The sequence below is a fragment of the Temnothorax nylanderi genome, unplaced genomic scaffold (genome assembly GCF_030848795.1).
Source record: "Temnothorax nylanderi isolate EJ_2023f unplaced genomic scaffold, tnyl_v1.0 TNYL_tig0014_pilon, whole genome shotgun sequence".
Lineage (NCBI taxonomy): Eukaryota > Metazoa > Arthropoda > Insecta > Hymenoptera > Formicidae > Temnothorax > Temnothorax nylanderi.
Genome location: NW_027249076.1, coordinates 1889707 through 1915795, shown reverse-complemented (window position 1 = coordinate 1915795; position 26089 = coordinate 1889707). Strand labels below are relative to the sequence as shown.

At 40.3% G+C, this 26089-nt stretch overlaps 1 protein-coding gene across 1 annotated transcript in view; it reads left to right on the top strand.

The window, feature by feature from the left end:
- Positions 1-516: 516 nt before the first annotated feature.
- The window catches only part of LOC139768172 (lachesin-like), a 56510-nt gene continuing 30937 nt past the window's right edge, over positions 517-26089 (top strand). The window contains exons 1-5 of the mRNA XM_071698113.1: positions 517-720; positions 1076-1237; positions 18463-18591; positions 23725-24009; positions 24500-24562. Of these exons, the coding sequence (XP_071554214.1) occupies positions 540-720; positions 1076-1237; positions 18463-18591; positions 23725-24009; positions 24500-24562 (820 nt within the window). The 5' untranslated portion in view covers positions 517-539. The remainder of the gene's footprint in view (positions 721-1075; positions 1238-18462; positions 18592-23724; positions 24010-24499; positions 24563-26089) is intronic.

The following is a 26089-nucleotide window of genomic DNA, read 5'->3' as shown; positions in this document are numbered from 1 at the left end:
TTAAATTTGAACTTGTATATGTATACGTTTATATCACTAGCGAGAGTATATTATAAAGTTTCAGATTATTTTAATTTTTATTGCACATTATAATGGGATAAATGGAACGGAAATACTTTATACCCACATTATACGTAAACAGGAGAGAATGTACGCTTTTATAAACTGTAATGCAATAATTTATGACAATAATTTTAACTGGAGAACGCATGAGTATACTTTCTCTCTCTAGCGCTTATCATTATCAAATCTCATGCGATCTACAATTATTTTATATCACTCATTTACTTTTGCTGTTTATGAAATAGTAATATCAAACTTGGTAACGCAACTAAATATAACTTATAAGAAACATTAAGAAAATGTTATAAATGAGGAGCGTTATTTTATTTATAAAAAATATATACTTTATTTAGAAATACATTATAATTCTGGCATAATGTACATTTGTATATGTGTATAAAGTTATTTAACAATATACCTTTAAATATTTGTTTTCCTCTTGTTTTCAGGTGGCGTGGATCCACGTCGGTCGTCAAATGTTGCTCACTATTCACAAGCATGTGGTCGTGAAAGTACCCAGGTTTTCCGTGTCGCATGACAATCAGAAAACATGGCTGCTTCATATTAATAGTGTGCAACAGGATGATCGGGGATATTATATGTGCCAAGTAAATACCAATCCAATGATAAGCCAAGTGGGTTTTCTTCAAGTCGTTGGTAAATATCATTTTATTAATAACTTCAATTATTTTATAAATAACTTGTTCTAAATAATTTACATACAAAACGTACATTTCCTAATAATAATAAATTGCAATGTGACGTGCAATATGAAGAAAATAAGCAATGGCATAAGAGTTTATAATGCAGCAAAATTCATGTTAGTAACTAAATATTTATTTTAATCTAAAATAATTTTATTCTATTTAATTGTCGCGATGCATTTGAAAAGTATTTTCACGTTACATTATCCGAAATAAATTTTGCATTAAAAGGAGTATTTAACGAACGTTAATCACACAACGTTACGGGTTAAACTTCGAATAAAAAAGCTCTTTTATATGTCTTCCAGTGCCACCGAATATATTGGATTCCCTTTCTACGGAGAGCTCTGTGGCAGTTCGAGAACATCAGAACATTACTCTCACATGCAAAGCCGACGGATATCCGCCGCCGAAATTAATGTGGAAGCGAGAAGATGGTCAAGTAATAAGCATCAACAAACATCACAAAGGTACGTCGTTATATTAAATTATTTTCTGTGCCGCTGTAACGCGAGTGATTATTCTCGATTTATATTGCACGTAAAATATCGAAAATCTATCTTCCACACGGTTTTCGTGATGTCTTGTATCCATTTCAGTCAATTTAACTCGAAGAAGCGATATTCGTAAGTTCACTCGAGATGAAAGAGTTATAAGTTGCAAACGTACGCGATTTTAGATTTTACACAAATAATTTCGGTTTATATTAGTAGCTTTATTGGGATCGTATTATTTATTTATTGGATAGTTTTACATTTCATTAAAATAGATCAATTTAAATCATTTTTCAAAATTGTAATAACACCGTTGCTATTTTTGGGTATAAATATTTACAGGAGTTTTTAATATTTCATGCTATTATTTTTTTATTAGTCTTTTTATTTTACATGTATTTCTATCACGCATTTTGCAGTAAATATATATATATCATAAATTTTTTTAACACTTGATTATTTAATTATGTTTTGCACCGAATTACATATTTTGTTTCGAGCGTTTGGAGAATTTTCTTTGTTCGCTTATGTACGAACTTAAAAACGATTCCACGAGTTTCCCCCTTACGATGTCTCGGGATCCCTTGTCTACGCGAGTCGAAACTTTCAAGTACTTTTACAAGGGGAAACGGGCGTATTTGTAATGCAGCTGAAGTTCAATACGGAAAGTAATTTTTGGTACAAGAGGATGTTCTCCTTCCGTACGTTTTTCTTCGGGTCCCACGAGTCTTGGCATCGACGTCTCGCTCAAGCAGCAGATCGACGGACGTTTGCTGAATCGAAGAAATTCGAAGTAAATTTTCATCAATTACGAACGTAGAGATACCTGCTTGCACATTAGGCAGTCCAGTCCGAGATGCGTTAAAAAATGCGAAATAAAAAGCCGCATCTTATCGGTTGAGCAATTTCGCGTTTCCTTCGGATTTCTCCGATAATCCGATTTACGAGGAGTTTCACCACACTCAGTCCGATCGCATCTCCGCAACGACATATACGTATGCAGATAGGTTTGCCGGGGGAAATGTACGGACAAATATTTAATTGTTCGACAAAAACAATTATATTATTTAATCGTGCGCATTACAAATCTCCACGAAACGGATAAAATGCACCATGCTTAATACAAAACATCAATCCTGCCGTGCATTTATTTATTAATTCTCAAATGAATCAGTCATTTGAGAATTAATGAACAAATGCGCGGTAAAATCTTTAACGCAGATAGTCGGAAAGTGATTATATTGTCACCGCCGAGTGGCGTCGTGAATTTCTCCGTGTTTACTCCGACTTCGCCCTAGATAGATTGAAATTCAGGACACTCAGACGGCAATATTTTTCATGTGACAGCCGCACGTGAATCAACTTAAGTTTTTATTAGACTTTCGATAATTATTTTCTTGCGTGTTAGTGTTATCAACTTTTATGGCTTTTAGATTCTGCTTTCGTGATTAATGTCGCAAATAAGATCTTTATAGAAACTTGCAAAAAAGATATTATCTGTTTCATCGGGTCGACTGTAAGTTCTTTATTGCGCTTCACCCCTAACGTTTATATCTTACTTTATGAATCTCAGCTTATCTCTGTTACATTAATCCTGGATTCGGATGGATTAATATGATTTCTATTTAATATAAACATTACAGTACTAATTCAACCGGTAGAACATTGGAGAGTTCTACACAAATGTACGAAAAGATTTTTAGTACTCATAATCAAGTAATACGTATTAATTAAAGGGCATATAAGCACTTACTGTTGCATACACTTGTTCCGGAATATCACGAGATGATTTCTTCTTCCGCTCTCCGTAATAAATCATAGACGACAGATAACTAATTAACAGAGCCAAAGAAGAAAGTTACGGCATCGTATTCAACATCAAGAGCAGTAAATCGTGGCAATGATAGCCCCGTAAAGCGCGCGGGGCGCGCGTTTATCTAATATCTACATTATGTCTCCACGCGTGTTACGCCGTTAGCCGTTATCGTCTTTGCACATTGAGCGTTAAGCTTCAGGACAGAACAGGGCAAACTGCATACGCGCCATCGGAGAATGCCCAGAGGGTACGACGCTCATGGTAAAGCAATAAAGTGCGATAAACTGTGCAAGTTCCCCACCCACTCGCCGTCGTGCTATTAGCAATGCAATTATCGCCTGCTCTCTGGTAGTTGGGGCATCCGCGGGATGTCCTTTAGGTCTCTCTCTATATCTTTTCTTCATGCCCGGAATAGAATTACGCTGTGGAATAGAGTTTCGCCATTTAATAATTCCATACATGATATTGTTCGACGTTCAATAATTCCGCGCTCGGTGTCGCGCTTTTTGTGTTAAACGTCAGTTCTCCGGCCCGCAGTTTTTTTTTAACCCAGATTGATTGAATTAAATCTCGCGATTTTTTATTCTCCGTTCTGTCGCGCTATTTCGATGAGCGAGAGGTGCGAGAGTGACAGACGTCGTAATTGACCGATGATGCGCTTTTCGAAATGGACCCTTCGCGCTGTACGGTGTTAAAACTATTTTTTTTTTTTTCGTAGGTACACTTGGCAATGTACTATCGATTTATTGATTAAACGCATTACGTTTCTCCTCTCGCGAGAAACGTGCCAACGTGAAATCTTTAATGGCCGCAACCACCGCGAGTTATTGCGGCCGAGTAAACTCTGCAGGTTTGCTCCATCTGCAGCGTGATTAGTAATACAATTATCTGCTTTCGCGGTTCCTTTCGTCGACACGGTGCGCCTTCGGCGTCTATCTCGAGTAATTCGCACAAGTAGGCGACAATTCTATATAATGTAACTTGTTACCGTAAGTATATACTTCGAGGGGCGCGCCGTTATTGAATCCGCACGTTCGGACTCATAATTGTTAAAGCGCGCGAGTTATGCGCGCGCCATGCCAAAATCCCCTGGTGGGCACGTGGCCGCAAGTTAACGTCACGGGATACGATAAACTGGGTAACGCAATTGCCGCGTCGCACAATTCTATCTACCAATCTGCGACGCGATCCCGCATCTCATCGAGTTACATGGCACTCGCATAAATATTTGGTTGAACGTAAAGGGACATTGCGGCATATTATTCGCGCGTACGTACTTGCACTGAAATTGTCTCGTGAAATCGTTACGCGGATTAACTTAATTGGTTTGAGAGCTGTCATATATTTAAATTCGCTACGCCACGAGTAACGTTAAAAATAAATCAGTCGAATTGAACTTCGAATTACAAGTAATATACTGTAAATATATATAAAGTATTATGTACGCGTGATCGCACGGATTATCATAATTCCGCGCCCGTATATTTTATACTCTCCGATATAAAACTATCCCATTTCATTTAACGTTTAATCGCGAAATATTTGCCGCAACTTATTGCAGATGCCAGATAATCATGATAATCTCTTGTTCTCGCGTATATTTCTCGTATTTAATATAAATAAAATTCATAGCAGCTGTTATAACCGCCTAAACTGTTAATAGTCTAACGTTACCTTTTCTACAGAAGCTTCTGATACTATTGCGATATTACGTTAATAATATCTGATTTTCTGATAAAAAATTTCCTGATAACATTCTAGTATGAAAAATCGAACTTTTAAGAAGCTTCTTTTGGGGACACACCTAGAAATCCATTAAGGTGATGTATTTGCCATGCGAGCGACGCATCGTGGAGAACAATCATGGGGGGAACAAGAAGGCAGGGATACCGCAGAGAAAACACAAGAGGTACATCGATGCAAACAGCGGATTAGCCAGGGGGATTTATATAACGAGGAAAGCTATCTCCGTAAAGCTCGGGCGGAAGGCTTTTTGCTCTCGACCCCGGCGCTTCTTAAATATTGTAGAGATTAATCAACTCTCTCACAGCCCTTCGCGGAGTAGGACGCGAAGCAGCGAGCAGCTCCTGCCCCGAGCTGCGAGGAGAGAACGTCCGTCAGCGAGGCGGACAGCCGGGTCCGTAGTATAGGCGAGCGCCGGAGGGGGTGGAAGACGCGCCTGCAGGCGGGTGTAAGAGCAGTCGCTTGAAAATTATGCGCATACACGGCACATCTATGAAATATGCACTGGTTACTAAAGATACGCGACGGTCTCCTTCGGCGTGATTCCGACACTGAATTAAAAGGATCCCTCGTTGTTGCTGCTGCTGCTGCTGGTAATACCGCTGTTACCGCTGCGGGAGAACGCGTTTGTGAGAGGCTTAGAGACACTGAAGCAGCAAAATTTCACGCGGTTAATTTCTTAGGGGAATTTTGTCTCGTTTAGTGCTCGTTAAAATATGCAGACATTATTAAAAGTGTTTGCGAAGCGAGTTCTATCGATTACGCAATAAATTTAAAGAGTAAACTTTCTCTATAAAAGGTAAGTCTTTATGAGATTATATATTTATGATAAATCTATGTTACATATAATATACTAATCTGCATTAGAGACTTGACAAATAAAGAAAATGTTTGCGCACATACTTTATCTATTTTTCTCATGTGAAGCGATCTATATTGAAGCGAATTTCACGTAATTACTTGGAACTAGTAACAATTAGTTAATGCCACCTATACACGCAATTATGTAGTTATTACGAAAATTTCTGGAAAGATATTTTCGACGTGACTGAAATAATCTAATACTTAATCAATCGTGAGTTATCGCGATTAAATTTGTTGAAAGCGAGTTTAAACTTCTTATATGTCACCGACGTTCGCGAGTATAGAACGTATGTGCTCTCTCATGTATACTTCTGCATCCTTATAAATCCTTCGCGGTATTCATTTTTAACAACGCAACGAAGTTTACGCTAATTAAACGCCGCGCTTCGTCCTAGCTTTGTGCTCAAAATCCCGTCGCATCCCCGACCTATGTGAATTTTCTTCTGAAAAACAACGATAGACTGTTATTCCCTTAATACCAGCGGTATAATAGGTTAAATACAGATATAATTCAGGCGAATCAGAAGGATTGCGAGCTAAGAGCGTACTCTACGTTCTTTGTATCCGTGTATATTGCGCCGCAATGCACCATAGAATAGCCACGACGGCTCCGCACCAGTCATGATTATAAATTGCTCGGAACAGCTTTCGAGCTATTCATTTTACCTTGTCAGCAATTAGCCTCCGCGTAATTCGAATGATTTTGATGAGATAGCATGAGATACCTTCGCAAAGCGAAATGAGGAACCAACAGGGATAACGTTATTAAATGGCAAACAATTAAACCACAAAGAAAAATTACATTTAACTTTGATAAAAATAAAATGTATCTAATATATGCATTTAATGTGAAAGATATTTAAAGATATTTCACTTGCCATTTTATCTTTGTGAGATAATATTAACTTCGCGTGCTTAGAATAAATGGGGCTAATAATTTAGGAGATATAACCCCTGTAATAAATTTTATGCATCTACAGATAGGAGAATGCTACGTGCATTCCAATGAGATATAAATGCATATGCATCACCACACGTTCATAGTATTAATATTTCTCCGAAAAAAAAAAATTATACAGGATTATACACCACGAACGTTTCCAATTTTTCTCTCTTATATTTTTGCCGATCTCCTCTACAAATATAAACAGACAAATCACAGTCTCGCATTATGTGGAGCATCATTCGATTACGGTACGCGAGCAATTAACGCACTGCGACAGCCACACGTGTTGCGTAACATGGAATCTTCCGGCGACACAATGCGCCGTCTGATCCGTCAACAAATAACAGGGTGAACAGCACGGGAGAGAGAATCTCGAGATGTCACGATCAGAAACGACAATCTAGCAGTCTAGCTCGTCCGTTGCGACGTCGTGCTGCGCGCCGAGATCGAGTTATCGGACTTCGTATCCACTTTCGGGGACGCATCGGTAACTTTTAACGAGCGCCCAAGTTCGGTCGCGCACACATTTCGACGACAACGACGCGTCTCACGTGCTGCTTTACGTCGTATCTACACGCATATGTACACGGTGTAACTCGCGTTTCAGTTCGTAACGTTTAACGCCATCGATATTGCCGCTGATAATAACTTAGACCTTCTCTATGTTTAACCTCTTTTGTGTTTAACGTTAAAATTCTTTACTGCACGAGAATAATTAGGGACAATTATTTGTGAAAAATAACGAGATATATTGACTATGTACGAGAGATAATTGAGAAAAGTCCCTGTGACGCAACATTCTGGAATCTGAAGATAGTTGATATATTTATTGTGTACTATTCGTCTCATTAGTCGCGTCCGTGACTACTTCTCTTCTGATAGAAAATAATAAGGTCTTTAATTAGCAAAACTTCTGACTCTTAAATCATAAAATATTAATGTTAAAACGTGCTTATTAAGCAAGACACCTCGTATATTTTTGCACGTATACATTTGCTCATTAACATTAGATATATGTATACGTGTATTTATCTGGCGTTTCTATGTGCATGTATGTACATACTTTGTTGCTTCGTTTTCAAACGTGTGCTCATATGCGCGTGTAGTGCACGTGAAGTTACATTAGGTATATGAGGGTGCTCGTTACGCGTACTAGACAATGTGATTTCCACGTTGTCGAGTCATGCCAAAGTGTCAGTCGCAGTAAGAGACAAGACAAGCTACATCGGCACTTTGTCCAGCTCGAGGCAAAACCAAAGTTTCCTGCTGTACCAGGGTATCGACGTGGAGACTCCCTAATGGGATTGTTAAGGATAAATTGAATCCGAAATTTCAAGGAAGTACTTGATTGACAGTTCGATGCCGACATACTGATTCTATTCTTCTGCCCTAGTTTGCGATTGCATGTATGTAAAAAGCAATTAGTAACTTATTAGGAATCGCGATTTAAAATTCTTACGATACAAATAACTGACATTTAATACATTTGACGTTAATGCGCTCTGACGTCTTTAAAAGACGTCTACTATCCGTCATTATGCAAAATGCATTGAGCAACCACTTTAATACTTTCACATTGCCATATTTTGAGATAAATATTTTTTTTCTAAAATCTATCTGTATTATTTTTTAGTATTAGAGAATAATAAACGAACAAGCTTATTCGACTCGCTTTTTGTAGAATTTGTAGAATCTGTTATTTTGCCGAAATTTTTTTATAGAATATAGAACTTGATATTTATATAAATATATATAAGGGGTGGACACATCTCTCACTGGGCAAGTTTAGTTACAAATATTTAATATTCGAAATGTTCAAAATTCCAAAATGTATTGAATATAGCTTTTTCTCTAGACGCTCCGTCCGTGTACTCTTAATTTTGCGACTCGTCTTTTCTTGCTGCTTTTCTTTTGTCTCTGACATTTGAGGCTAGCAGCGACGCATTCAGTTGTAAGTGAAATGGCGCGAAAAAAGGTCCAACGAGATGTCTTAGGCTGCGTTCGGAAACGTCACCCGAGTGCACACGAGTATACTCCCTTCTCTTTCTGTCTCAGCGAGTTAGAAGGAGAAGAAAGTATACCCGTGTGTACCTGGGTGACGTTACCGAACGTAGCCCTACAAACATAAGTCAAGGATTAACCTCTGCCACTGTATAAATATCAAGATAGCATCGACCGAAAGTGTGTAAATATTAATCAAAAGAGAAATATCACTTTGACATGTATAACTTCATTTATATCACACGCCTTTCAAACGTCTTTTCAACTTGTAACTGAAAGTCGGAATATGAGTGGGACGTTTCAATTAGCGGAAATTGCCTCGGTGAAAAGAAAACCACGAACGCGAAGATGGAAAGTAGAGTCGGCTAAAATGTCCTGTTAGCAAGATTGCGCTTCTTTATTCACTTTCTTTTTGAACCCACCCTCGTGCGGTCATTCAACCGTCGTTACCTCGAAACCTAAGCAAACAGAATCAGTCCGCTTACAGTACGTGGATTAAGCCATTTCGGATGCAACGTACTATGTAAATGACCGGAGAAACTTCCAGCGTAATCGCGCTTCTTCGACTACGGTAATCCCAACTTTTTGCATGCACATTCTCGTCAGATCGCTCTTCGAGATCGCGTGCATGGACTGCCGTCTCTATCGACAGTATCGAGGCGAGCTCTCTCTCTCTCTCTCTCTCTCTCTCTCTCTCTCTCTCTCTCTCTCTCTCTCTCTCTCTCTCTCTCTCTCTCTCTCTCTCTCTCTCTCTCTCTCTCTCTCTCTCTCTCTCTCTCTCTCTCTCTCTCTCTCTCTCTCTCTCTCTCTCTCTCTCTCTCTCTCTCTTTCTCTCTCTCTCTTTTTCTCTCTCTCTCTTGCGTGTGTGCGCTCAGCGATATCCAAGGAAGTCGAGGAAACACGCTGTCCCTCGGGATCGTGCTTTTTGTCGCACGGAATGCAATTCGAACGTACTTCCTGTTTACAAGGCACTCGGATGCACGAAGAAGAGCCGACGCAACGTTTCCCGGCTTTGCACGCTCCGTCGGCGTAATTCAATTAATTTCGTGAAATAGCGGTCTAGCAGTTCCTACCCGACGGCTTCCACTCGGAAGCATAGCTTCCTGCGTTATTCACGATGTGCGCTGGAACTGCTGAACTGATAGGCAGAACCGTACGGCTTCGGCTGAGCTCCAAATTCCGACAATCGGGATCGTTCAACCCCACAAATGTGCCAGATGGACGAGTCTGTTCGAGGATGTTTACTTACTTCAAGCGTGACGATAAATTCGGTGACAGTTGTATTTTCGTATCAAAATCGAAGAACGAGAAGAGGAACGCTAATGCCCCGATATTCCGTAACCACAAATATTCTGTGACCGCAAACCGAAGAAGGAAACTCTCGATAAAAATTTTACTTATCGAGAGTTTATGAGTCTATCGCGCTGCCGAAAGTATGTCAATGGAATTTTTACAAGTCAATAGAAATTATGACAAAAATCATTAAACTCTAAAAACGTAACTAATCAAGAATCAATTTAAAAAAAGGCCATTTAAAGTTCAGGCTGGAAGGGATCTTGATAGCCTAATAATAATATTCTGTGAAATATGTGGATTTATTGTTCCGACAAAGAAAGGTCGACAAAAAATCGGCGCGCAATTTACTGAGTTTGGAGAAAACATACAAATTTCACAATATATTATTATTAGGCTAAAAGATTCAGCCCGGACCTTAAATGGCAATTTTTCTAATTGATTGTGTCCTGTTTCGCTTATTATTGTAACTAATTAACTTCAATAAAATTAAATAATTGTATAACGAATAATAAAAAACAGACAATTATGATACATTTTAATTAAAATTTGGTAATTGGACAGCGCGCCATAAATATTCAGCCGAAAAAAATATTTATGTACAGCTGTAAATAAATGGTAGTATATTAAAATTTAATAATTAAATTAAATTAATAAGTAATTAAATTAATGTGAATTAAATGACAGAATTGGTTACGAGAATCAAATACGTGATGTAAAATTTTCGCCTTTATGATGCACGAATACTTTCGTGAAACTGAACAAGAATAAAATAATAATGTTACCATCAAAAAATTACTAATATTACGTTGTGTTTTTATTATTTAGTATTTTTATTATCTAGTCTCTTTAACAGTTAGAATCCGGGATGAAACTACTCAATTGTGACATTGTGATCGTGAAATGTCATCGGCTGGTGAATGTGCATCCTGTTAGCGTTCTCCCGGAGAGACATTTCGATCTGAAGGCCGAAACCGCAGCGGCTTCCTGACCGTAACACGGCGGTTGGTCCTCGCGCACGTTTCTCATGGGTTAATGTCGACGCCATCTGGGACACGTTGACATCCGGACGGCGACATCCTCCCCCAGGAGGTAGCGTCGGCGCTACGTGGACCAGTTTTAATTCATCGAGTTTTACGGTGAAATTGGGTCCTTCAGGAATTTCCAGCGTGTCCCCGGCTTGATTATTGAATGGAGTCACGTGCGGAAATAGCGCTTCCTATAGAAAGAGAATATTAGTAGTGGAGTGGTTTCAAATCAGTTTGCCTATAGTTCGCTGATTTATCGAGTTTCATGAGTTCGTCGGAAAACGAAAGGACAAGCACGCGCTCTTTGATTATATAGCTTATTTATCCTCTTATTACATTTTTGTCTTTAATAGCTATAACAAACTTCTCGTGTAATTATTTTCGCAAATATGAGAAATAATGATTTGGCATATTGCGTGTGTTGTTCAACAATTTTATCAATAATTACACGAAATAAGTAAATGAATAAAACGAACGTGTCTTCTTGATAATTATTATAATATTTATTTATGTACGTTTTCCGGGTACAACGTTACTAGTCACTAACAAGTCAAGTGATCAAGTGATTAGGTGATTGTTCACCTAAGTGTTAGGTTATTATAAAATTACGCAAAAACAAAATACACCTTTGCATTTCTGTAAATTGGCGGCGAAAGAACCGTAACCGATGAATTTCCAGATTTCAAACAGTCTAGTAGTCCGGCCAATTAACGTTAGGACAATGCTATAGCTTCAATAATAGCGGCACATACTCGTAGCTGCACTCGTAACAGAGTTGCCATTACGTGCAATTGCGTGATCCAGTTATAAAACAGTTAGTAGCACGTGTAGTCCGTTGTCCCAGACTGCGTTTGAGTCGTGCAAGGAGAGTCAATTGCCGGCAAGCCGGAAAATTAATCGCTCGGTTGCCACTTGGAACGGTTTATAACCGTGCTCGGGCTAATCGTACTATCCGACTACTCCTCGGCTACATCCTGATCCAGCCGACGGCCGGCTGTTGCACCAACCGATACATCGTCTTCCAGCCGGATCGATCCTTGTAATCGTCGAAATGTATTATGTCGGTTTACTGCTATCGAATGCCAAACAGAAACGCGGAAACCTATTCGCGTCGGGCAGCCGGACAAATATCGTGGAGAATGTTACCCCTTTCCGTCACTAAATTTGTTTTAAAAGACCCTTTGTTTAACAATTAAAATTATTTTTTTACAAATAACAATCGATGATATGAAATTTTATTGATTTATTCCATGTTTGTCCGGATTATTTGTTATCTTGAATATATTCAGATATATATATATCTGGGTAGATATCTGGGTGGCGCAATATGTATGTATACCTATATCATATGTACGTTATTTGTGCGATAAGACTACCTTTCGAATAAATATTGAAATTTTATCGTTGGTAAATACACGTTTTAGATATTTATGCGATATGGGCTCATCGGTACATTGAGGCTTGCAATGAAAATACGTATGTGTATATATGTATATATAAAACAATATATTTGCAGTTTCTGATTTTGTTTGTCCAAAGTACGAGATAAATAAATTTTATCGGCATATTTTCATATTACAAATAGTCCATCGCCGTCGCGTTTTTTGTCTTCACATATTTTACTCGTGGCGTTTTCAAAGTGAAGAGTGATGATAAGGAGGATTTTAAATCATCCTGAAAGCATGCTGTCGTAAAGCATCGCGCTCTAGCACGCGTCAATTTGCAGTGTCGAGTAAAACCACACCGTCCTTTACCGTTTGTATTTCGGTGATGGATTGCAAACATTCGTGATAAGCAAACATGGTTTCCGTTAGCGTGATGCATTACAGACCGCTGACAAACGTCTGTGTATACAATTTCGTATAATTATATACAAAATTGTCGCACTTTATGAGCTCGATGCAACGTTCAAGAAATACGATTTGCGATATTTTTTATAGCGTTAATTGCTCGATTTTATTTTACGATGCGATGTCGGATGACGTCAAAGAGACTATTAGTTAGTGCCAATTACTTTCGCGTCATGTTGTAATTAAATGCCTTTGTCTGCAATTAGTTGTTCAACATTTTGGATATTACAGAGACGATATTTATTTGTTAACGCTTTTGCGCTAAAAGGTCTATTCTTTACTAAGAAAGGGTCCGGTCACTTTTCTCATTTTATTTCTATAAAAATTATTCTGTAAAGTATAAAAATGATTACAATGATATAAATGATAGTGTAAATGAGGAGACTGAGCAGTTATTCGAACTTGTACGAAATTGTATAATTAATCAAATTAAGTAGCGAGGATACATGTAGAAATTACATTGACTTCAAATTAGCAATTGCGTTCTATATCCTGAACCGAATAATTACAAGTTAAACTACGCTCAGTTGTGCAACTTAAGTTGTTTAATCTGTTCATTTTTAGTATTGGCACTATAGATTCGTTTTCCTTGTCACTTTGGCTATTCAAAAGAATCCAATATTTACGCAGTTCTAATATTTGCACTTTAACAGGTAATATTTCCATTCAAAGTCCGCACTGCACGTCAACGCAAATGTGCGTCGAGGAGTACGGCCTATTTTATAATCCCGGTATCCGACGCAATTTTCTCGTCTGACTATTTCGTTACACACAGTTTCATCACGACCCGTCGCGGCGTCGTCTTCGTCTGGCCTGGCCACTTGAGAGCCTTTCATATCCCTTCTATCTGCACCTTTCACCCTCCGCAGGGTCCGCCTTCTCACCTTTTCCCGTGCCCATGTCTGTCGTCCCGCTCGCACCGCCGCACCGCCGCACCGCCGCACCGCATAGGATCGTAAAAGGCCGGAATTTCTGTTCAAACATCTGCAAAGCCGCGCTCCGGGGCATCTGAGCCCCTCTAAAGCTTCATACAAATTCATGACGGAGCACCGGGACCGCGCTCGCGCGCCCGCACTATCCTCCAAGTTTTCGGCAGGGTAGATAGGTACATATGCATGCATGTGCATACGTATCCAGAGTCCCGGTATAGTTCGTAATATTATTTAATACCCTTTGCGTGCCCGCGCGTCATCGCTGGTATAGTGACGTGGTAAAATTTCACGGATTAGTTTCGTCGTTTTATTAATACGTGTCATATCGTCGTTTCCCGCGCGACCGCTTCCGGTATTTCGCGCTGCACCGGCCAAGAGAAACGTTAGTTGGCCGCGGTCGATGGTTGAGCGTCAAGGGGCGAACTGTGGAATGGAAAGATGTTGAATAAAGATAAATCGCGATGAATGGACATGTTAAGGCTGACTTATGAGCCGATTACCGAAGAGAATGCAAATGTGGATAAATGCAACTTGCAAGTGTAATCTCGTTGCATTGAAAATAAAATTACATTTCTACATGTGTAAATGTGATATCGATGTTTGGAACAGGTATATTAAGCTATCTAAACCAAATTATCAGAACATAAAAAATTTTATATGGAATTAATTTCCTAATTATTTGCTATTTTTTATGTTCTGATAATTTGGCTTCGATAGCTTAATATACCTGTTTGGAACATATATAGGTACATTAATTAGAATAAATTAGAATAATTAACTTTTCATAATTTTTTCGTCAATCGGGATCTTTAATAGTAGCAAATATTACAAATAGAGTGAAAATATATAGAAATAAAATAAAATATTCTTCTCTTTAGTAGCAACACATACATATATCTGTATACATGTTAAAATCGCCTACAGAAATTGCGATAATTATAGAACTAATCTAGTACACCATGAATATTTATGTCCTTAATATTCTGATGTTGTATCATGAGAGATTCTAAAATACCTATACGTAGAGAAGTGAGGAACAAAAAGTACGTATGGAGCGGTCTTAGAGATGCATATTTATCTCACTTTAACAATTTTTGCCGGTTTCTTCTCTTATCTATTAGTTTTGTAACAAAGTACATTTAGATGGATGATTTATCATACTTTCAACTTTATCATCATGGGCTGCATGAATGTCCATTATATTTTATGTATGTACAATCAGCCGTGCATTCGAATATTCAAAGCATTCTTTTGCTGTCCGGGCGTCCACTTTTATCATGTATTATTAATTCCTTTGACAGTTTTGTCATACACATTGGCGTATATTATTCCACAAAGCTCGACAATTTCGACAGATTTCAGTTTTCGTCGAACGTTGCGCGCTGCAAAAAATATTTTTCAGATATCCTCCTATAATTAAAATCGGCAAGAGTCCATGTATTTATATATCTCTCGCCACTCCGTCTCTGGTAGGCGAGCTTTTATACGGCCGAGTGAAAGTTTCATTGCGAATCGTCCTTAAAAATAACTATCAGTGTTTGCTCAATCCGATGTATCGATTTGCATTCGGGCTTTGAGCTACCCGCTATCTAAATATTCCCGGACTCGTCGAAGAACGGCGGAATACATTAATATCGGATGAGTTGATGGCAAAATGAACTTGTATCGAAAGGACCGGTGTGCCACCACGATCAAAAACTCATTGCAAATATTTTATCCGACATATTGCATCCGAGGGATCTAAAAGAGGCTTGCTTGAGGCGTATCAATCGATTAATGTTTTATTCTGGACTCTGCATTTGGTGAACTACAGAATCGTCATCGGCATTTGATGACTTATTCCCTCGCCTCCCTTCTCATTTTTTTTGCGCTTTCAGAATTTATTATTATTGTTCTTCGTCTCAGATTTTTACCTTGAGCGCTGCAACTGTTTAATTGTATCAATAAATAAGTGTAAAATATATGTTACTCGGGTTTTTTTTACGTGTGCGGTATATCGTATATATTTTATATTCGGAAATTTTTTCGCATATAATTGTTTTTCCCGAATTTGCAGAATAATTCGAGGGTAATCTTCAACAATGAACGTATCCAATTATTGAACATGATTAAAATGCGTTGGTGCATAGGTGTAAAAGCAAAATTATTTCGATTGATTAAATCCATTGATTAAATGCATTGATTAAAATCCAGAACACAAAAAAAAATTATTCCGTGAAAAATTCCTCGGCTGAATTGGAGCTAAACGCTACGTTGAGAGAAACAAAATCAAATTTATGAATTTTTCCTAAATTAAATCGTACGAATATTATTATTTCTATCTAGCAGTTTTATCTCCTCGTATCCGATTAAATGTCGAAATCCTGGCGTGCATCTCGACAGCAGCGGGGTCAGGCGTCGTATTAATTGAAGCGATTAAACGAAAGCGAAGTGCGCAATGGGGATTCACCGGTTACGGTCGCCGTGATAGCCGCGAGAAAATCGAGCTCGCGCTCGCTCTCGACGAAGAAATATGTTTTTACATCCTCCGTCAATATTTTTTTACGCTTTTACGCGCGCGCGGATATCCGACCATTTGACGGCGATCGTTCCCCTCACGGCGCAACAACGGCGGTTTATCGGACGAGTGTTATCACGTCACTTGGTATCCACGAGACTCCACGCCGCCGCCGCCGCCCCGCCGCGCCCCGCCGTGCCGCGCCGTTTTCCAAGCGTGGATTTCGAGCGTTCTCTCAATTATTTGCGTCGATCGATCGGTTGTGCCTTGCCTTGCCAATCGACGTTGCACGCTGCGTCCGACCTACAGTGAATGCAGCACGAGGCAAGGTAGAGCTGGCAGGGCATGTGTCTCGTGAAAGAAACATCGCCGCCCGCTCTAATGGTCGGGGGTCGGTTAATCGCGACTAGGAGACAAGCAAAGCCGAAGTAAACCGGGGTAAAGATTTATGAACGCCACCCCTCCGAAGAAGGTGTATCGCTACCGCCGATTCAGGTGATTCGAATCCATTCTTATGGCTCACGTTCGTTTCATTAATTGTCACGAAGATGCGCTAAGCATGTACGATTGACGTTGATTGCTTTTGCGATAATCCGAAGCTCGCGATTAAGTATAGGCATTCATAGAGGAAAGATACTTTTAGCATGATTATATCAATGATATGATTCGAAATGTCATATGGATCGTAGAAAGTTTAATTATCGTTGCTAATTTTCGAGAAGAGTGAAACCGTATTGGGTTTGAGTTTTATCTATAGGACGTATCACGTTATACAAAGAAGTAAATATCATGTCTAAACAAGCAGAAGGAATTCTTCTTCTTTCTATCGGATTCCTGTCGGAGAGGAATTTCTTCCTTAGTCTATCGAATTTCGTTCTCTCATCAATTGGATTATCGGCCAGTAATTTATTACCAAAGGCAATCCCCCTTGGATACCATCACACATACGGACTACGTGTATTTTATTACGTAATATGGTTAGAGATTCGAATGAGAAACTTATATCATAAATCATTTCAGAGTTTACCTATTAGCACGTATGTTGACAGAATATCATTACTAATCTCGGATTTACCGATTGCGTCAATTTAACAAATTTTTGTCGCGCGAAGATGAAATATGATCATTATTATAATTTTTATTTACAAGCTGCAAAACTCGCTCGTTTTGTTCTGAGGATTTTTTAAAATTATTATTATTATAAAAACGTATCGCATATTAAAAATTTTACATAAAAAATTTTTGTTTGTGGCACTTCTAGCGCAGTAATATCGAAGTAAATTGCTTTTATTAGCATTTCTCGAGATGCAAACGATTCATTTTCTGTCCTATAACGGTAATAGCTTCATACCGTCTATTTCTTGTCACGGAGTGCCGATCGTTTTGCTTCTTCTCTTCTCTGTCCTCTATTAACTCCTCTACCAGTTGTTTCCCCCGTAATAAAGAGCCAGCGGAAGTTTCCTCGTAAATCGTCGTTTGATGTAACATAGACACGAAGCCAATACATACATCTTCACCGATAATGACATCGAAAATCCTGATCACGCGAGTCGGGTCCTAATACTTGTGTAGCCGTGAGCTATTTGCGACAGTCATATGGCGATTTTGCACGAACTCGGTCTAACGAAAAAAGAATTTAATGGAAGAAAAATCCTAACGCAACCGAATAAGTTTGACGAAAATGAGCGAGACTCCTAGTATTAACTTAATCTCCGCATTTCTTCGGTTTCGTGACTCTCATATAATTTTACTACAATCTTACTTGTAAAATATAAATCTCGCTGCAAACTTTAATAATAGACTAACATAAGTATATTCGAAGGCATAAATCACGCGGCAAAAACGTATTCTGATTTCTCGTAACTTTATTGCTTTCTTACCTTATAGCGTTAAATCCCTTACTGGAGCAATCATCTACATTACGTAATCGTAATACGTGAGTTTTTAGCAGTTACATCGTTAACTTAAACATTGATACTCGATTTGTCGCGAGGTATTTCATCTTTGCGTGTTAAATTTCAACTCTAAACGTTAAGAGCTGTCCGTGCATCGCGCAAAGCTGTGAGTTGCTAAATTTCAAACCAAACTATTTGCATAACTGTCTTCCTCGTTTCGCTCACGAGATAACAAGGATGAAACGTTGCTTACGCGAAGAGCATATACCTACCCGTTTCCGTAAACTATATTTGCGCCCTCGACCAAGCTGAATCAATTCTCGCTTCTGGTTTCAGTGACCCTGTATGATGGTGAGCAATTAAACTTGACGAGGATTACACGCAGCGAAATGGGCGCTTATCTCTGCATCGCGACCAATGGTGTGCCGCCAACGGTCAGCAAGAGGATCACCGTGGATGTCGAATGTGAGTTTGTTGCAAGCATACCGCACATTATTACTGCGTTTGTACGTAACAAATATGAGATATCTATATACATATTCATGATGAATGGCATGCAGTCAGCGATCGAGGGGTACGATATGCGATGCGATAATTATAATTTTACAACGTTACATGCTAGATGTTCGCAATAAACGCTTAACGACGTGGATATTTAATTCAAGGGTTTAGTCAAATTGCGCGTGAGGTCTTGCAATAATATTGTTTGCCAATTGAAACTAAAATTTGATGACGCAACTATTAGAGTGGCGTCAGTGTGTTGCTGACAAATAGTAATACAATTTACGTTAAGATTATATGCAACAATACAAAATTAAAAAGATATTACGCGATGGCGATATCGTAAAATGTAGAACACGGTATGTTGCAAGTACGTGTTGCAGGAACTTAATTACTGTAATAAATTATGTTAATTGGATGCGGCAAACTGCTGCGATTGTGAACTCCAAATGTTCATGAAGTATCCTAATTTTCCAGCTTGTTCACGTGTAAAATATCGCAAATACCAGCGCGAGCGTGGCGCGAGCTTTCTCAAGGCGGCGACGCGAAAATTAGGGGTTCTCTGCCGAGGGGTGGCTGGAACGTATCCAGCAACGATTTATCGAATAAATTTTACACGCTTTGTTATGTGCGATCTCCGATCCGACGGCGCGCGGCGCGGCGCGGCGCGGCGGGTCGGTCGTGTATTGTTTAAATTTCATTTCACGAATTGCACAACATGAGCACACGTGCGCGTGCACACGTTGCTGTGCAGCGGCGCACGTGCTACGCGCCAAATACGTGCAGTACCAGACAACAGGAGGCACGGGAGGGTAGGATCCGCGGGGAATCGCGGGGAGCGTCGGAGAGGGGAAAACGCCGTCGGGAAAGCCCGGGGGAAATACTGGAAGCCGCGCGCAAGCCGTCCCGTCGGCCCTGGTCATTTTTCCCTTTTATGCGTTTCATTCGTTCGTGTCACTTCGTATGCCTGCATCCACGTGCTGCTGCACGTCGGTGTGCGTGCGCGCGGGCGGGCCTGCATCGTTGTTGAGGGAAGAAGGAACGGTACGTTATACGTACGGCGTGCAGAGGCCGGGCGGTATCTCTTGAATATTTAGGAGGCGGGGGACATATTTTATTTAGACGAGCGGGATAAAACATCGGTTTTCCGCGCGCGGATGCGGCGCGTTCCGGGTCATAGCGGAACGCTTCAGAGATCGTCTCCGTGCACTCTGAATAGCGCGCGTCCCCCTCGCGATGCGCGGCACACGTATAATGTACGCGTGTAGGGATTTGCGGGGCACCGCCTTATAAAAAGTTGAACGTACGTAATGACACGAGCGAGTCGTGGGAAAATTCTCCAACGCGATTGTCTGATTGACGGCATAATTCTTTCGCTTTCTCCTTTGTGTACCCCCGGACACGATCGATGGCGCACCAACGTTACGGTTTTTTGTCGCCACCTTAGTCAGCGTTATACATAGTATGCATATACCCGCAATAATGATAGTGATCTATGATGGTATATTAATTTTTTAACTGCCACACACGGCACACGCTAGGTGACATATAGTTTTGCATTGCATTAGTTGTATCGGTACTGCTGCTTTGGCTTAAACTTTTTTCTTTCTTTGAAAAACATCTTATAACTTACGCACGCGCGACTCATTTTTTTATTTACAATTATTATGCGTGTTTGCAATTTATAACTATAAACAAATCTGCGTGTATTTTGTACAATTAAATGAGGCAATAATAATTTATGTGAAAAATGCGACACGAATATTTATGATTTTACTTCAAGTTGTAAAGCAGGGAGTGTTGTATGCTTATTACTTATTCTCATGACAGTGTTCTTTTACATTTTCCTATTTCTGTTCTTGTTCGTTTAGTTATATTAAACAATTCATGATTTTATTCTTCTTACAGAATTACAATTAAAATTGAATATTAAAAGATTATTGCAGATGCAACGAATTACGTATCTCAATTTTGTATTTATCTCTTTTAATGTGAGAAGAATGCATAGACTTTGAGAAACAGATAGTTTGTGTAGGAAAAAGAGGCAGAAAATGGAAAGAATGCTCCATCAATGTAAGACGTCAAGGTTCTCTTCCGGAATTGGAAGTCCAACAACTATTTGCTGCAACACTCCGTTGTACTTCGATGGAGACATTGCGTAAATTCCAACCAATCGAACAATAAATACTACTTACCCAGTCTTCTATGTTGGCCCATTATGAAATAAAATAAATAGCGGCGTAATGAACGAGAGATAACAAACTGAATTTATACGTTGAGTATATTTATGCTTTAACATATATAATACGAATTATTATACTGCAGTTCATTAGTCCGATTACACAATCAATGCAGAAATGAAATCCGCGTGAGACAATAAAATAATTCCCACTCGAACTCATTTCGCGAATTGCTCTCCTATCTGTAATCGTTTATTTAGCTCGGGGTTATCCCGTGTTATGGAATAACCCGAGCTAAATAAACGATGTGTTAAAAGATTTATTCCAAGTTCTCGTTGAAGAGTTGAAGCTGAATCCGACCGCGTTCCAGGCCTGTATATTTATTTTGGCGACAAAGACATCGTGTTGACACACAACGATCTTTCTGAACTCTCGCTGACAATCGGACGGTTGTGTAGTACACGGCTCGTATGTCGCGTTTTCAGCATGCCCGTATACCTTGTAACGTGGGCAAAATTGTGCCGCTGCATAAAGCATAGCGAGCGAGGGGGTGGAGGAAAACGCGACGCGGATACGGGGACATAATTCGGTTGGCATGCACGCCGCCGCCGCGCCGGGCGCCGGAGCTTCCGTGTGCCATCTCTGCAAGTAGTAACCTACTTCATCAGGCATGTTGATGAGACATGCACGATTTAGCGAGTTGATTTTTTTACTTCCTACGTTTTCACTCTGCCTACGTTGCTGCCTGGGTATACACGCGACAATTCACGCGGCTGTTCCCGCTGGTGCGCGAGCGTGATAAGCGAGCCGGGACCATCTCCCGCTGCTGCAATGAGAACATGATATCCTTTCTTTTTCAATTGGCCGTGTAATTATGAGTACGATGCTGCTGAGTCACGACGGGATTTCGCGATAAGAGCGTGTAATTGACGGCGCGCTATTTACATCGATTATTAAAGTTGCATGCATCCGAAGTACAGAGGACGGCTATAATAAATGGCCACGGACTGTAAGCTATATGTACAATTTTACGCTCGTCAATAAGGTTCGAGAGAAATATTTAATATTATAATTTAATTTTCGAAAATACTTTGATCATCGTAATAAATTATGAGCAATAAGGCTCGATTGAAAATGCATAGAAATGACATTAATTTTTAAACAAGTTTCGACAAAGATATTTCAGAATGTCTACAATAAAAAAAATATATATGTTTGGCTATTGAATTTTAAAGCTTATTATATGTCACGTTATGGCATAAAATACAATCGCATAGTCTTTTCTTTCTCTCAAACCGGATTTTAGAATTTTTCTCTCAATTTTAATGCTGAGTTAGTTTGTACATAAAAATGTTATTGTATATTAGATTTAATCTTTAATAAAAGTACAGACGCGTGTTTATGTTCTTCGCGCAAAACCTGAAATATACAATGCCTTTCTTCATCTAATCTAATTGATAATGACAAAAAACGCCGGTCAGGATGACGAGGGATGATATGCACGATGAACGATGCACATTCGTAGAGTCATGATCACCTGACCATGCCTGTACATCAGCGTAGTTCGCGGCGTTGCATTCCGGCTTACCACAAATCCACAAATTGCCACCATTGACTTTAATTAATGCACACTTCTACGTATTTCCTACCATCGATTACGTTTATATCTGCCGTATTCAGACAACTGTGTGTTGTGCTTCTATATATCTCTGCCCAGCGTTGTCCACAGATGGAAAGTGTGGCGAGCTAGGAAGGCTTAATTGAGAAAATCTCGTTTCATTAGGCATTTATTAAATTTATTATCTACATTATCTCATTTATTATCTCGTGCATTGAACAGATAATATTGAACAGGCTTCGATCGATGACAATTTTTTTTTCTTTTCCATTAAAAGTCGCTGCAGCCGACCAAGGCGGACGAAGAAAGCATCGAAAAAACGCACGATATCATCGGATCAATCCGGAACACATTGAATATGATTCTCTTCGTTAGATATAACGAGCTCTCGGCACCTGGTGTCGTTTTACACCCGGCGCCCGTCTATGAACGCATTATTATTCCTTTATTGTATCATACAACTCGCTGGCGGAGTTTGCAACTTTAATTTAACCCGTTACCAAAGCGCACGCCTGCCACCAACGTCGGCGGCGTATACGAGCGCGCATCCGACGTTGGATTAATTCGAAACGAAGAAGGAGCCGTTTCTGGTTTAGTTGCTGAGTTAGAAAATTGTTCGTTCGGAATGGGGCGCGCGGGCGCGCCCCGCGCGGACGAGGAATACGAAGGGTGTAAAGACGGAACCGTTGCGACATCGCGCAGCGACGTCGTCTCGTGCGGCCTTAACTCTTCATTGCGTAACCTTAACGCCGGCGTTAGACTTGTAACCATAATAGACTTTGTTCCCAACTCGTTTCCCGACCGTGGCGCATTTTGCGGAACGCCATCCCGGAAAATACAAACTTGATCCGTCGCGTCGTGTCTGGCATTACGGGAAAACTCAATGTTACGTCGCAGCGCGGTCTTTAATTTTATCGCGTAGCGATTCTACATAATGAATAATTAAGCGTTTACCATATGTAAACGCTTTAATACGCGATTTCTATTAAAATATATTTTGTGTACATATGTAGCATATAAAATCGCAAAATTTCTTATATTACGTTCGTCGAAAGAACTTGCGTCTTGTTATAAAGTTACGTGTTACTCGCATATAGTTTATTACTTCTGTTTCTACAAATAATAGTTCATATTTTCTCCACGATTAAAATCGATTAAGATCCTATTTTAACGAGCAATCTTTTTTGTATACATTTTAACACGCTCACTGAACTGTAATATAGAAAATCGATTTGAAATTATGTAACGATAAATAAAACTAAGAGACAGGGTGTAATAAATCTCTCTTTAACGTTCCAGTTTCTCCAATGATCTTCGTGCCGAATCAGCTTGTCGGTGCGCCAACTGGCACCAACGTAACGATCGACTGTCACACAGAAGCTTATCCCCGTGCCATGAGCTACTGGTTTCTGGGAGACGAGATGATTCTCTCCAACGAGAAGTACACCACGAATATCATGGAGAACAGCTACCGCGCGCACATGAGACTCACCATCAGAAACCTGACAGCGAGTGACTTCGGTAGCTACCGGTGCATTAGCAAAAACTCGCTGGGCGAGACGGAGGGATCCATCAGATTATACCGTAAGCTGACGTGCACTTTCTAGCCCCCGTTCGTGCCCGGACAAACAATTTTTTTTCTGACCGCTATCGTTATGCATCTACCCGCCGCGCCGCGCCGCGGTGTGTTTGCTATACGGGATATTATAGCGCGGCGCGGACGTGGTTTCGCGACGTGAATAATTTAAAAGTGAAACGACTCCCATAAATCGCGAATTCTCGAGCCTTTGTTTAATTTCGCCCGAGTCGAAGATTTATTTAAAGCCGAGCGGATGTTAGCAGTAAATCGGCACGGGTTAAATCGCCGAGAGAGGAAATGTCTCGCGCCATCCTCGCCGTTATATCCCTCCCCGCGCTCCCCCCCCCCTCCACCCGTGCAATTCCCGCCGCTCGAATCGGAGATAAGATGACCCCGGTTAAAATATGAATAAGGCGGCGGAGTTCGAGTTAAATTTATTGGCCGATATTTAAGAAGTTATACGACGTCATTAAAGACGAACGATTTTTATTTCAGCTATTCCGAAGCCATCGGCGGCACCGAAGGCGACGGAGATCAAGAGCAGCGCCAACAATGAAGGTGAGAATCTTATTGAATATCATGCATTTCGACGACTCGAAAATCGATATTGCGGGCGGACGATCTTCTAACAATTTCCACGCGAAGGCAAACTCATTATCTACATTTTATTCCCAAATCGTAGAATCTCAAAGTGCTTTCTCACTTTCTTCACTATATTGAATCGCGAACGGAAAAGCGGTGCCGTAGGGGTGCGTCTCACTCAAAGAAAGAAAATAATGTTAAATTAGGGGGACAAAGTGCGAAAAGGACAATCTAAATTAAGGCAATATATCACGCGTCTTTCGGCACGGGTAAACAATAATTTGTATCTTTGAGCCTCGACGTCGATAACATTTAAACAGTGTCGAGAGAATTTCAAAGTGTTCGCGACATTTTCTAAATTTTCTAAAGAATTATTTAACCGAGCACGAACAAATAAGGGACTTTAGTCAAGTAATAGGGAATGTTTTTCGAGGGGAATTGCTCGGGTGTTTCGCATCGCCCGAATAAAATACAATGTTTGCGGAGTTAGTCTTTATATTAGGCTCCCAGAGTCCGCGCATTGGCGCGTCCATGTATTATTAAAGCGGGGCGAATAACTTGGGCAGATGCCTAGGTCAGGTCCCTGTGGTTCTGGCTGCCTCGGTGTTCTCCGAGCCCTCCCCCTCCTCAGCTTCGCGAAACCAATCTCAATATACTGCATTATTAACGCCATACAAGGCTCGGCCACGACGGTATTACCGCCATTAAGCTTCGCAATTTTACCGTACCGGCGGCACCGCCGGCCGCTAGGTGGATTATCATTATTTCGAAGCGCCTAGGGGGAGAAACTGACCGTTCTAATGAATAACTGTTATTCGCGAATTTTCGCGCAGGAAGCGCGGAAGTGTTGCTTCGCTCCCGATATTGATGTCGCCACGGTTGAATTTTCTCGCGACCCGACGATCGTAAAAGCTGGAAGATCGTAACCGAGATTTACGAGCGTCGGAGGCGTAAGTCCGACGCGCGATTTCTTTGCGAACCGAGGCGAACCGGCGCGATCGTACGTGCAAATAATGGTAATCGAAAACGTTCTTTCGATGGAGATGTCTCACCGCGCGAGTAGAAGGCGTCGTCGTAACTCCGACGTTTCCCATTTTCCTCCCCCGGCTAATGCAATTTACCGTATTAACGACTCAGCCGTAGATGCATATACTTCACGAGCGAGACGAGACAACGCCTTCATCATAATGTATGGCCTCGACTACTGATTAAATATTACGAGAAACTTTGGTGAAATCGGCAAGGGACGCGTCGCGTTTGTCTCTCTCTCTCTATCCCTATCTCTCTGCCCCCCCCCCTCTCTCTCTCTCTCTCTCTCGTGTCTCCGAATCAATCTTAATACTACCGGGTTATTAATGACCTAGTCGAGGTATGCAATAACTCACGAACACGACGTTAAATGCCTAGCAGTTTCCAATGGGACTGCCGTTCGTCTTATCTGCCCAGATAAGATTACGCCATTTACGGAACGATCTGCGATTCGAAATGCAGGATGCACGCGAC